Genomic DNA, 13292 nt, shown 5'->3' with positions numbered 1-13292 from the left:
TCTTTTATTATTTTTTTTAGAGAAACTTTTTAAAATTTGTTTTTTAATGTTTATTCATTTTTGAGATGGGGGTGGAAGGAACAGAGAGAGAGAGAGAGAGAGAGAGAGAGAGGATCCGAAGCGGGCTCTTTACTGACAGCAGAGAGCCCCATCTGGGACGTGAACTCACGAACCGTGAGATTATGACCTGAGCCAAAGTCAGACACTTAATGACTGAGCCACCCAGGTCCCCCATCAGTCAATTCTTTTAAATTTTTTTTTAAAGTTTATTTATTAATTTTGAGAGAGAGAGAGAGAGAGAGAGTGAGTGGGAGAGGGGCAGAGAGAGAGAGGGAGACGGAATCCCACACAGGCTACGTGCTACCAGCGCAGAGCCCAACACAGGGTTCGAACTCAGGTCACTGACCTGAGCCAAAACCGAGTCAGATGCTTAACCAGCTGAGCCACCCAGATGCCCCTGCCCATCAGTCAGTTCTTTTAAAATGCAGTGTATCTTCTCTCCATCTCTAAGTCTTGTGCTTCCTTTTCAGTTTGTCCTTATTTTTTTTTAAATTTTTTTTTTTAATGTTTATTTATTTTTGGAAAGACAGAGTGTGAGTGTGGGCGGGGCAGAGAGAGAAGGAGACACAGAATCCGAAGCAGGCTCCAGGCTCTGAGCTGTCAGCACAGAGCCCGCCTCAGGGCTTGAACTCACAAACCGTGAGATCGTGACCTGAGCCGAAGTCAGACGCCCAACCAACTGAGCCACCCAGGTGCCCCTTCAGTTTGTCCTTATAGTAAGAGGTCATGTGCTTCCCGGGTGCCAGACAGCGTGCTGTCCTGTTTACATGTGGTGTCTCACCTGATGCTTGCAGCTTTGTGAAGCGCCATGATCTTCATTTTTATAGATGAAACTATAGCCAGAGAGGTTAAAGAATTTGCCCAATGAGCAAATAAATGGTGGGACTGGAATGCCAGGCTGTCAGCCCCACGCTCACATGTTAAACCGGTCTAACGATACTACAGTCTTGTTTGCTTAGCCTCAGCGTGGAAGCACCTGTTGAGTGGCAGGCTCTGTGGGAAGCGGGTTAGCACAGCCACTGTGACCGAGGCACTATTTCAGTCCCGTCATTGGTGATGGAAATCTGCAGGGTGGAATGTCCTGACTGTTCCACGGAGCAGGCTCGCAAGTTCTGTTTGGCCACATCCTGACTCCAGGTGAGGAACTTGGTTCACGATCCCTGGCTGGCCCTGCTCCGCTCCTGAACCTGTGTGCCTTGATCGAACTTGACAGTCCGATGGGTGAAAAGGATGGTATTTCCTTGTAGTTCTAATTGGCGTTTTTCTTACCAGGAAGGAGGAACAGCTTCCCGGTTTTCTGCGTACGATCCGCTTATCTCCTTTATTCTTGCTGAATTTTCAGATCAAGCAGCATCCTATATTTCTAGGCACCTTTCCCTCAACAGCACAGAGCCCCTGTCTCAGGCATGCCGTGTTTGCGTGGATTAACGTGGATGGCATACAATGAACAACCAGGTCCACCTTTGCTGGTTACAGCCTCCGTTCTTGGTTATATTCCTTTTCCTATATCTTTTTCAAATTACATGAAGTCACACATTCAAATGGAAAAGAAATAGCAAGCAGCCCCCTTCATTTGGAAAGAATGGTTGTGATTCATCATCATTGCATTTATGTGGGAAGAGGTGTATCAGTCAGGATAAGGAGGGTTATGCCAGGGTAACAAACAATCCCTAATCTCTGTGAGTGTTACAGCATGGTTGAGTTCTGCCTCACTGGGCTGCAAGGGGTTTCTACTTTGTAATTTCTCAGGGAGCCAGGCTGGGAAGGGCTTCAGCTCAACCCACATTTCCATGATCTTAGAGTCAAGAGAAGAGCACCCGACAAGCTTTGAGTTGGCTCGTAGAGCCTATGCCAATATGACACGTATCACTCTACTCATCTCTCTGGCCAGAGTAAGTCATGCTGCCACACCTAGGGTCACAAGGGCAGAGAAATGGGATTCTACATGCACAGCCCAAGGGAAGCAGATGCTGATGAGTCCCGGATGACCACCATGGGAGGTGCATCACATCTTTTCCACCTCAGATAGAAGAAATCCTGAGGATACTGAGGCGAACGAGAGTATAGGTAGTGACTTAAAAAACAAGTGCTTTATCCTGATAGAAATAATTGTTACAGGTGAAGACAGAGGCTCTCTCTCCTGCTCTTAAATCCATGGAGAAAGCCCACAGCCACGTTATTGTTAAGCCAGTCAAGTCTCAGACGTGGTTTTCCAAAAGCCGCGTCTTCAGGATTGGCCGGGAGTTGATGCCTGTTGAAGCCGAGTGCTGGTTACTTTGCTGTTGCCCCTGCTTTTCTGTGTGTCTGAAAACGCCCATAATAAAATGCAGTTTCCTGTGTGTTTCCCACATTCATTTTCCCTCTGCCAAAACTCTCAGTTTGTTCTTATCCTTCGTCACAGCATGTGTTTCCAGTCACCTCAGGATTTGTTTTGACAGGAGACATTTAAAAAAAATTAATTTGTTGGCTTTCCCTTTGTTTTAAAATGTCAGACTTATATATATAATGTTTCAAGGTGTTTCTTGATGACTTCTAGTTGCATGAGCTTTTTTTTTTTTATTTTTTTGAAACATAGGTTTATTGAATTCAAGAGTTCAGTTAGACTCCAGCCTTCCGATGAAAAATATTCTTTTCCTTCCTTTCCCTTTGCCTCCTGCATAACCTCAGTGTATGTTTAAGGTCATTGTCTTCGTTGATCAAAAGAACATGTGGTCCAGCGGCCAGCAGTTGTGACACAGAGTGCAGGTGGCATCACACGTCTTCTGACATTCTTCCAGAACACGCCGGCTTTGTTTCAGGTGCTATGCAGAGTGCCCAAGTGATTGTTACAGGTGAAGGAAGACCATAGACCCAGCCCTCAAGTCATTGCCCACCTGAGTCAGCCGTGAAGCAGATGATCAGTAGAACAGGGTTGTAAATCCGTGACAGATATGCCCATGGAACCCAGAGTAGCCAGAACTAAGTACGGGGAAGGGGACGGAGGGCCCCTGCCAGGGAGAGCCATTCCGCCTCCGTGAGATGGGGTGCTAGGTCTCATGTGAGGGAGATTAGCAAAGTGGACAGGATGGAGCTTGGGCAGAGAGCCAGGCAGGAATCACAAATGGATCTGAAGTATTAAGAGTCACGGCAAGCAGGAGTCATGCTATGGAGGCCTTTGAGTGGCTTTTTGAGAAGCGTGGACTTCACCCTGTAGGCCTTCAGCAAATATTTGTGGACTGTTCCCTAATGACAGACACTTTGTCTCATAAGGTTGAGTCACGAGGACCCACCCAACCGCAGCACTCTGCCTGTGGTCACTTGAGGCCGGGCAGAACGGCCGCAGTCCGCTCACACTCCTGATTGTGGTTCTCAGGTACTGCGAATACGCAGGCAAGGCCCGGCTCAGGAGTGCCGTTGCCGCATCCCAACGGGGCTGGGCGTTTCTCCTGCGGGACGCAGGTCCCTCCCAGCAGGATCACCAGCTGGTGGAGATGCCAGGAGTCATGGCCGAGAGGTGTGCCCCCCCCATTTCTTCTGGGGTGACCCCTTGCTCAGAGCCCCCCGGCTGTGAAGCCAAGCTGGGAGAATGATGGGGATAACTCAGACCCCTTCTTCTCCCTGGACAGAGTCCAAGGGCTTCCTCAGTGCAAGAACGAGGGTCTTCTTAGGGACGGCGGTCACCTCCCCCAATATGGTCTGTGCTCCGCTGAGCCTCATGCGTGGACTGGAGCCCTCACCTGTACCTGGCTTCCTATGTGTGGCCAAGAGGCTGGTCTGATGGTGACAGAATCTTCCTTGCTATTGATTTTGATACCTGCCTCATCTCCAGCATTGCTGGGGGCTTCCCTGATACCCATGCCCCCTGGCTCGTGGCCCCCCTGGTGTTCCCTACGATGACCCTCTGTCTTCCTTTTGAATCTGTTCTTGTCTTCCTGGCCTCGACAGATTTACTTTCCATTGTAAACATTGCTCCCTTTTTCCTCCTGTTTTTCCTCTTGTTTTCCAGGCTCTTCAGAGTAACCTGAGGTATTCCTTATTGCCAAGACGGCTCCTCATCAGCAAGAGATTAGCCCAGTGCCTCCATCCTGCTTTGCCCAGTGGTGTGCACCTAAAAGCCCTAGAAACCTATGAGATTATCTTCAAAATTGTGGGGACCAAATGGCTGGCCAAGGATTTGTTCCTGTACAGGTAGAGTAGCTTCCCTGCCGTATTACTTTTTTGTTACCTGAGTAATCATATTTCAGTTCACGAGATTAGAAAAGGACAAGCAACGTGGGGGAGTGGTAGGCAACAGTTCATCCTAAAGACGTCAGCAGGAGATGGCCAGGGCTCACCTTCTGGAGGCATCCTCCCCGGCCTCCCCATAAGTGTGTCCTAAGTGGACGTGTAACGTGCATCCTGCCTAGACGTCCGCTCTTTGCCCAATAGCACGTTGTGACCATCCCGTGCCAGGCAAGCGTCTCCATCCCTAGTGTAAATGGCTAGCTGGCTGCTTTTGAAAATCGCCTTTGGGGGCACCTGGGTGGCTCGGTCCGTTGAGCGTCCGACTTTGGCTCAGGTCATGATCTCACAGTTCGTGGGTTCGAGCCCCGCATCAGGCTCGCTGCTGTCAGGCTGTCAGCGCAAAGCCCACTTCAGATCCTCTGTCCCCTTCTCTCTGCCCCTCCCTCACTTGTGCTCCGCCCAAAATAAATATTTTTTTAAAAACGTAATAAAAAAATGAAAATCCCCTTTGGCTGGGTGATTGTGCCAAACTTCTGATTCGGTATCTCATTTATCCCCCACCCCGATCTCCCTTTCTCTTTCCCAAAGCTATGGGTTGTTTCCTCTTCTGGCGAACGCAGCCATGTCGGTGAGGCCCGTGCTGCTTGGCCTGTATGAGAAATACTTTCTCCCGCTGCAGAAGCTTCTCCTGCCCAGTCTCCAGGCCTTCATTGTGGGCCTGCTGCCCGGCCTGGAGGAGGGCTCGGAGATCTACGACAGGTGGGTCTCATCCAGTGCTGACGGTGGCGGGACTGCTGGTGGGGGGGTGGTGCTGGTGCACCGGGGGAGGGGGTGCAGGGGGACCTGCTGGTGCACAGCGGGGGGACGTTGGGGGGCCTGCCGTGTAAGAAGCAGGGAAGAAGGAGCAGCAGGGAAAGGTGCGGAAGTCGGGGTGATGCTTTCCATTGCCGTGGTGGTCCCTGCTTGACTGAATGCTGTGTTCTCCTGGGAACTGCCTTCAGTTACAGGTGAGAGTCAGAAGGTAAGGTTTCCCAGAGTCACATGGTGAGTGAGTGGCAGAGCTGGGATTCTGAGCCACGTAGGTCAGATTCCAAAGTCTTCCTGCTTCCCATTACACCTGGCTGCTTCTGAACGAAAGCAGAGCCATGCTCATTGATGGCTGGGGCTCGAGAAGGCAATGCTAACTAAGCAGAATAGCTCGACACCTTTCAGCAGCACTTTGGGGACATTTGTAAAGCTCCTAGCATAAAAACTCATGGAGGGCTTGTTTCACTCGTGCTTAGGAGCAGAAGAAGGCATAAGTCTATTCAGACTATTGGGTATATACCGTGTCCTGTTTGTCTGGGAAATTATCACATAAGAACTCACTTCCGTTGTATCAACCGTCTGATCACTGTGATTACCCTCTATTTAATAGGACCTGTTTTAAGAGCCTGTGTGCAGCCTGACTGGGAGGTTTAGAAACCTTGGTGCTTGCAAAAGTTTTCATTTGATTACACAATGCACTGCCCAGATTTCCCCCACGCCAGAGGCCCCGGCCGCCCCACCTTTGTCATGGCTGTGACTGGGGGGTGCAGGGGCTGGGGTGGAATCAAGGAATCAATCCAAGGTCTATTTGGAGTGCTCCCCTAAATTCAGAGAAACCAGATAACTAGAATGGTTTGGGGGATTGTGGCTAGTGGTTATTAAGGGTGCATTTAAGTCAACAGCATTTGTAGTGGAATTTGACATACCTAACCAAAAATTTACACTGGAACATTTCAAGCTTTCACATAGAGCAGGTGGTGGCTTTCCACTTCCCAGCGGAGAGCCCCCCCTTGCCGTGGGTCTGGTCAGCCGTCCACTTCTGTAGGAGGCAGAGTCTGTATCACTGCCTTGTTAAGCCGGTGGCCGCATGCAGGATTGGTAGGTGTGTGGAGGTGATGAATGGAAGGTCATGTAGGAGTCAACTAGAGGGCCCTTACCAGATCTGTCTCTTGACTCCTAGCTCAGGCTCTTTCTAGAAGTTCTGGCCCATTCATGTTTCCCAGACAAATATGGTATGTTCACGTGTGTGTACGTAAACGCTTTTTCTGTCATCTGACAGATGAACACATCACTTCCCTAAATGTGTTGCGATTTGTGTTTTTTTTTAATCTATAAGAATGAATCACACCAGAAGAGTGTAAATAGTTGGGGTGTTTTTGCGTGTTGTCTTAGTTGATCAATGAGGGTTCATTTGAACAGTTGCTAACATTGCTTAACATAGCTTTTTTTTGTGATTTCTTGACATCCGACCAAGAGCTGAGTAGAGCTGCGTGAAATCACTGGGTAGATGGAGCTGTGACAGGAAACCAGGCCCAGTGTCTGCAGCACCCCAGAGTCATTCGTTTTCAGCTCTCCTAGGTGGTTACTGGTCGAGGGTTCTAGAATCTCTGAGTGGGTGTGCACGGGCACAGTAACGGGAAGATTGCACCAAAGTCTTTGGTCTCCGTGTCCATGTTAATTTGAGAGAAGTCATCATTTTGAGAGAGTCGTCAGCTCTTTCTCCCCCTGAGTGCTCTGGAGCTGAGTCAGACACCCCCTGGCAGACACTGTGCAGGAACAGGGAAAGGAGGGTCAGTGGGGGTCCTGCTGTCCTGTTGGTAGCACATGCAGAGGGGTGAGTTGGGCTGGGGCCGCTGCGGGCAGGGTGACTCACGAGTTTCGCGGAGGTGGAGGCTTCCTGGCTTGTGTGTCAGTGAACCCTAAGAACAGAAACTCTGACCGGTGTTAGGACTTCTTATTCACCCTGGCTTTCCGACCCTTGTATGCCTGCAGATGACTGGCCAGAATGTCTTTTCTAAAGTGGCTCTGAGGGGCACCTGAGTGGCTCAGTTGGCTTAGTGTCTGACTCTTGGTTTTAGCTCAGGTCATGATCTCATGGTTGTGAGTTTGAGCCCCGAGTCTGGCTGTGTGCTGACAGCATGGGGATTCATTCTGTTTCCCTCTCTCTGCGCCTTCCCCACTTGTGTGCGCACTCTCTCTCAAATAAAATAAAATAAAACAAAACAAAATAAAATAAAAGTGCTGTGAAATAGCTTCATAGCTGTGTTTTGCTGCACTGAGAAAACAAGAGTAGTTTGGAGAAAATCTCGAACTCCTGAGGAAATGGAGGAAAGGTGAATATTGTCAGAGGTTTGTAAGCAAGCAAAAACTGCTTGGCAGAGATTTTCATGTAAGTTAGTGGTTCTCAGCTGGGGTGATTCGTGTCCCCCACGGACATTTGGCATCATTTTTGGCTGTTACCACTGAGATGGAGAGGGTGTTACTGGCATCTAGTATAAACATCCTGCAGTGACATGGTTGTCCCCACAGTGAAGACTTACCTGCCTCAAAGTCCATCGTGTCAGGGTTGAGAAAGCCTGACTTAAATGGTAGTTGAAACATTTATTGACCTTTCTTTTGGTCAGTTCCAGGCACCATGATGATCAGCTCTGCTGGCTCTAGAGTTTTTGTACTCTGGTCATGTATCTGTGGTGGTGCAGGACACTGTTGTCACTGTCGTGCTTGTTCACATGGCCACACCTCGAGCTCTTTGCTCCTGTGACAGGTTGGCTTTCCATGACTATCCCCTACGCAAGTGGCAAGTTGGGAAAGGCTTGGGGCTTACAGCAAACAGCCTGTGTCACTGACTATCCATTGAATAGAGAGTGAGCTTGTGTTTACAGGAGGCACGAGAGAGGGGCAGGCGGGGTGAGGCAGGAGGCATGGAAATAGGAGGGGTCCGGAGGCTGCTTTGGTTGCTGATTCGATCTGAATAGAAAACATTTGAGTCCCGGGCGCTAAACGGTGTAAGCTAATTTCACATTGGAGATGATAGGAGTGATTCTTACTTAGTAGAGAGTTATTTGGCTTTTCTTTATATATATATAAGGATTATTTATTCATTTTGAGAGAGAGAGAGAGAGAGAGGAAGAGAAGCCCAAGCAGGCTCCACACTGTCAGCACAGAGCCTGACACGGGGCTCAGTCTCAGGAACGATGAGATCGTGACCTGAGCCAAGGTCAAGAGTTAGAGGCTTAATCGACTGAGCCACCAGGCGCCCTAGAGAGTTGCTTGACTTTTAACCCAGTTATCTTGCCCTTCACTTTAATCTCCTTAGCAAAGTCTTGTCACAATTGCCCTTTTTTGAACTACAGCATCATTGACATTTTTAATGTCTATTAATTTTTTTAGGATAAAATGAGACATAAGCTGCATTTCTCCAACAAAGGGAACTAGCCCGTGCACTCTGAATGCAAAAGGGATAGCTTAGGTGGCACCTCCCCCATTGCTGGACAGTTGAACCCTCCGTGAATAGCTCGTGGTCGGTGTTCCGTGGAACCGACTTTGGGAATACCCTGTTCCAGCAAAGGGAGATGCCGCGGCAGTGAGTGCACCGCTGTGTCTGCGATGGGCTTTATCTAAGCATCAGTCCCTGGAGGGGGTCAGGCTTTGTCTAAGCATCAGTCCCCGGAGAGGGGTCGGGCTTTATCTAAGCATCATTCCCCGGAGAGGGGTCGGGCTTTATATAAGCATCACTCATCCCCTGAGAGGGGTCCCGGAGAGAGGGGAGCTCTCCCAGGGTTTTCTCAAATCTCCTGCTGTAGGAATCTCTTCCTAGCTCCAGACCGGCCTGTCGGCCTGCCCAGTGCGCTGCAGCCGCTGCTGCTGAGTGAGAGTGGTGCTCCTGCCTCAAATCAGGGCCTTTGCTGGGCTGTTTTCAGAGCCGGGCGAGATAAGCTCTATTTGTTTGCTCAGCCTCAATAGAAGACCAGTCGATATCTTTAGCCACCAAACATTCTGTGTGCTTTTCCTGAACATTTGGCTGTCATTCGTGCCTCTTCAGTTTTGGTTTTTTCTGCAGAGGTGGCAATGTGCATCACGTGCACAGTAAAATTCAAGTATTTTATGACTAAAAGGGTCAGACTAGTTTTATTTATTTATTTTTTTAAGATTTTAAGTCATTTCCTTACCCAACAAGGGGCTCGAGCTCACAACCCCAAGATCGAGAGTCACGTGCTCTACAGACTGAGCCAGCCAGGTACCCCAGACTAGTGTTAAAGAGAACAAAATTTACTGTTAACATAAAGAGGTAGTAATTTTCTGTACGAAATGCCTTTGTGTACCTTGAACTGATTATCGACAAGTAAGCTGAAGGTGACTCGGGTTGTAATAAGAGGGAAAGAGTGACACTCCTCTCCCCGTGTTTTTGGGTGCCAGCTGTGTGTCCGACAATCATCTGGACCCTAGGGACGTGTCAGCAAGCAGAGCAGACCTGGTAGTAATGGGTGGGAGGTGATAGCTCTGTTCGCCTGTGCTAAGGTTTACAGGAGACTCTCAGGTCATGGTCCGAACATCTCCATCTCTTCTCCGTATCTCAGAGCCACAAGCTAACATGCACAGAGGTTAAACTCGTCCTAGGGACCCTTGCCAGGAAGCAGACACAGGATCTGGACAGTACAGGCCTGATTCTGGGAACCTGGGTAGGCCACTGCGTCACCCTGGACGACCAGTCCTGTGATTGTTGCCTGTCTTCTTTGCCAGTAGGAAACCCGACAGGTAGAATTCTTTTGGATTTTGAGTCACTTCACTCATTAAATGAAATCGCTTTGTGGAGATTTCCCTCTGCCATTTACTGACAGGTGCTGTCATTGGCCCCGTAAGCCGTTCTCACTGTTGACGGGGAAGGTGCCCTAGTCAGCTGCAGGCACACCACTGAGCGGAGAGGGGCCGGGCCTTGGTCAGTGTCCGTGGAAAAATAAGCCCGGACCCACTGAGGACCCTGCTTCTCTTCAAGGGCGGACGTGGAGTTGCTGATGTCCCGTCATGGGAGAGAGACCCAGATAGAGATAAGAGACAAAGGAATGTCAGACATCAGCAGGAGAGCGTCCCAGAGCAGGACTCAGCAGAGGGGGTGCTGTGGATGGAGTGACAGGCTTTATGGGATTTGCAAATTCCCAGGGGAACTTTGTTCCCAGTGTTTCTAAAGTCAAATGTCTCTTGGCTCTGCTCAGATGGAGGGCTGTCTTTATCATTATTTGAGTCTCCAGTCAGTCGCACTGACCTTTTATTTTTTATTTGACATGTTAATGAAAGTGACTGGTCTGCTCATCCCCTTTTTGGTGGTGGAACCGCCCACCCACCGGGTCTTGCAGCATCAGGAGCCACAGATGGATCTGAGCCACGGTGCCACCACCAGTCAGACATTTCCCGTTGGCCAAGAAGCTGTACCTCTCAGCGACATGCTTGTTTTAGCAGATTCGGTTTCAGTGATGGCCAGCAGGTGGACAGAACAGAAAAGCAAGAGGCGGCAGCCTCTCAGAACCACGAAGAAATGGTCCCACAGCCAGGGGAAGGCGAGCAGGGGCTGTTGGTTACCGTGAGACACGGATGCCTGGGACCAAGCCCTTACCTTCCGTAACGTCTTGTCCACAGAACAGACGCTCTGCTCCTGAGGCTGTCCCTGGTGGTCGGCAAGGAGGTGTTTTACGCTGCCCTTTGGGGGAGTGTCCTGGTGAGCCCCGCCATCCGCCTTCCTGCCTCGCTCTTCGTGGTGGGCCACATCAGCAGGGACTCGCCCGGCAAGGAGCAGAAGTACATGCTGGGGACGGATTACCAGCTCACGGTGGGTGCTTTGCTTCTCACGCTGGTGGAGCGGGGCACGCAGGTCCCGGCTTCCTGGGCACAGGCCGTCACTGGGGCTGCAGAGGGGCTTCAGAGAGTGGCAGGGAAAGGGAGGTGTTGCAAGCTTCAGAGCATGTGTGCTCTGCTGCTGAGCAAAACGAGGAGGAGGCTTCGAGGCATCAGTACCCAGAATGAAACCCAGGATGGTGGTGTTTGTTTTCAACATACGTGTTAACTAACGCTTTACGTATTCAAACAAGTACTTGCACCTAAGGAGGGCCCTTCGGGAAGCAGTTAGCTGTGACCAGTGCTCTGAGGCCTCACGGAGTCTGTTGCTGTAGCTAGAACCTCGTTTCCTCCCTGTCCTGTGTCACACTGCACACTGTCCACACATCAGGCTCCCTCTTCCTCCAGCCACTGTCTCTGTCAGTCCTGTTCTTGCCATCGTCCTCTCCTCTGGCTGCTCTCAAACCTAGACTGTCAAGGTTCTTCCTGTGTCCATCCCCAGGCCCTTTGGAGGGCCGCTTTCTTTCCTGGCAAGGTCATCCCTTCCCTTGACCTTCCCACATCTTTAGACTTAACGTCTTGTGTGTCTGATGGCCCGCAGTCTGTCACCACCTAGTGGTAAAACTGAACAGCTTTGTCCATTTCCACTGCTCTCCTTTCAGCTTCTGATCCTTGCTCTGGACCACATCATAATCTTCTGACTGCCCATCCTCTGCCCATCCAGGCTTGTTTTTTGTGTTTTTTTTTTTTTAACTGCTCTTAGCTCTTTGCTTTGTTAAAGCATAGCTTTGTTCATATCCATACCATGCTTGAAAAATATCTGGCTTCCTCTTGCCTACAGATAAAGTCCAAACTCGAGAGTATTATAGGTTTGCTCCCAACCCACCAGTCTCACTCTCCCATCAGGCCCTCTGCACCCCCAAACTGACTGCCCGGCCTGGCCTGCAAGTCTGTGATGCTGCCTCCCTGCTCCTTGCCCTCATTCCCCACCCCTTCTCCCCCGGCCTCAGTGCAGGCCCTCCCTGACCTTCCCGCTCAGCTTTCCTACAGAACTCCAATGTTTTCCCTCCTCTCTATCGAATTAACATTTCCCTTATGGCTCTTCTCAACTGTTCTGCATCTGTGTTCCTGTATATCTATACTTGGAAAAGACACATAGAGTATAGATTGAATTGGTTTGGAATCCATGTAACTGAATGGAGTTTGGGGTTAGTCAAAAGATCCTACCGGAACCTAAAGACATTCCTTTCTGGATCCTAGAATTTGAGGCCTTAGAACCTGACCATCTCGTCCAAGCCCTTCAAGCTCTCAGATGCAACGTGTGAGAGCTGCAGCTGATCCACTGTCCGATGTTACACTGTTTACAGCCTCCTTGGGAACTTCCTGGGTGTGACCTGGAATGTCCCATACATGCAGAGGGCAGCGGGAGGCCAAAGGAAGAGGCAGGCCACTCCAGATTGGTTGGCGGCCAGTTTACTACGCCGGGGAGCTTACTGATGAGGCTTGTCTTGGGTGGGCACAGGACAAGTAGATCTCTGCATCCACCTGCCAGATTGTAAAAGTTTACTACGTAAAGACTTTGCCTGGGTCGGTCACATATACCACGCAGGTGTCGTCAGTGCCACATCACCATGTCAAAGCTGCGTCCCTGAGGCAGCTTCTGAGGCAGGGAAGGCAAGCAGAACGCACACTCCCAGGACAGAGGAGAAGGTGAGGAGCCTCCAGCTCACAGGTCAGCCAGGTCACGTCATCTCGATGATCTCCTCTCACCGCCCCACCCCCAGTGTCTAGAGCTAGAACCCATATTTCCACATTTCCGCCTTACTGTTGTATTCCATGTGATTTAACACAGTGGTTTCAAGATTCCCAGGAAGAGTTAATTTTATTTTTGTGAGTGTAAAGAGTAGCCCACAAATGATGTTAAATGACTTGGGAGTGAAACGTCCATGCTGTTTTATCATCTACAGGTAAAGTCTCTGTGTGCATCACTGTTGGACTCCAATGTTCTGGTGCAAAGAAATAATTTGGAAATTGTTCTGTTCTTCTTTCCATTTTATACATGTCTGGTAAGCCGTTTGTGTTTTCCCAGGAAGTCCCTAGTATTCCCGAGGATGTGGGGGGCAGGGGTCAGGTGGGACAGATCCAGGCAGCTTTATAGCAGCCACTTTGCGGTCACCATTTGCTTCCAGCTGGCTGAAGCGTCCTTGTTCATTTTTGTGAGGATGGTGTTTCCGTAGCAAAAACTGAGTAGCTTCTGTCCGTGGGCATCATGAAGAACCAACCCCTTTTGAGAACTACCTTTTTAAGAGCAACCTTGGTAGACCGGTAAGGAAGGGCCACATTCAGAAAGCCGATGATCTACTTGTTCATCCCTCTGCAGTAAAGTTTTCTCTGTC

General features: G+C 49.8%; 1 protein-coding gene across 3 annotated transcripts in view; it reads left to right on the top strand.

Annotated features, from left to right (window-relative positions):
- The window catches only part of DOP1B (DOP1 leucine zipper like protein B), a 103632-nt gene that overhangs the window by 28032 nt on the left and 62308 nt on the right, over window positions 1-13292 (top strand). For all 3 annotated transcript variants that reach the window (XR_007457183.1, XM_049627893.1, XM_049627892.1), the window contains exons 3-6: window positions 4046-4227; window positions 4852-5022; window positions 10702-10891; window positions 12864-12962. Coding sequence is in view for 2 of the 3 variants with exons in the window: in XM_049627893.1 (XP_049483850.1) it covers window positions 4046-4227; window positions 4852-5022; window positions 10702-10891; window positions 12864-12962 (642 nt within the window). In the remaining variant the exon portion in view is untranslated. The remainder of the gene's footprint in view (window positions 1-4045; window positions 4228-4851; window positions 5023-10701; window positions 10892-12863; window positions 12963-13292) is intronic.

Source organism: Panthera uncia, chromosome C2 (genome assembly GCF_023721935.1).
Source record: "Panthera uncia isolate 11264 chromosome C2, Puncia_PCG_1.0, whole genome shotgun sequence".
In the NCBI taxonomy this organism is placed as follows: Eukaryota; Metazoa; Chordata; class Mammalia; order Carnivora; family Felidae; genus Panthera; species Panthera uncia.
The sequence above is the reverse complement of the archived record's forward strand: the minus strand, read 5'-3'. Positions and strand labels throughout refer to the sequence as shown.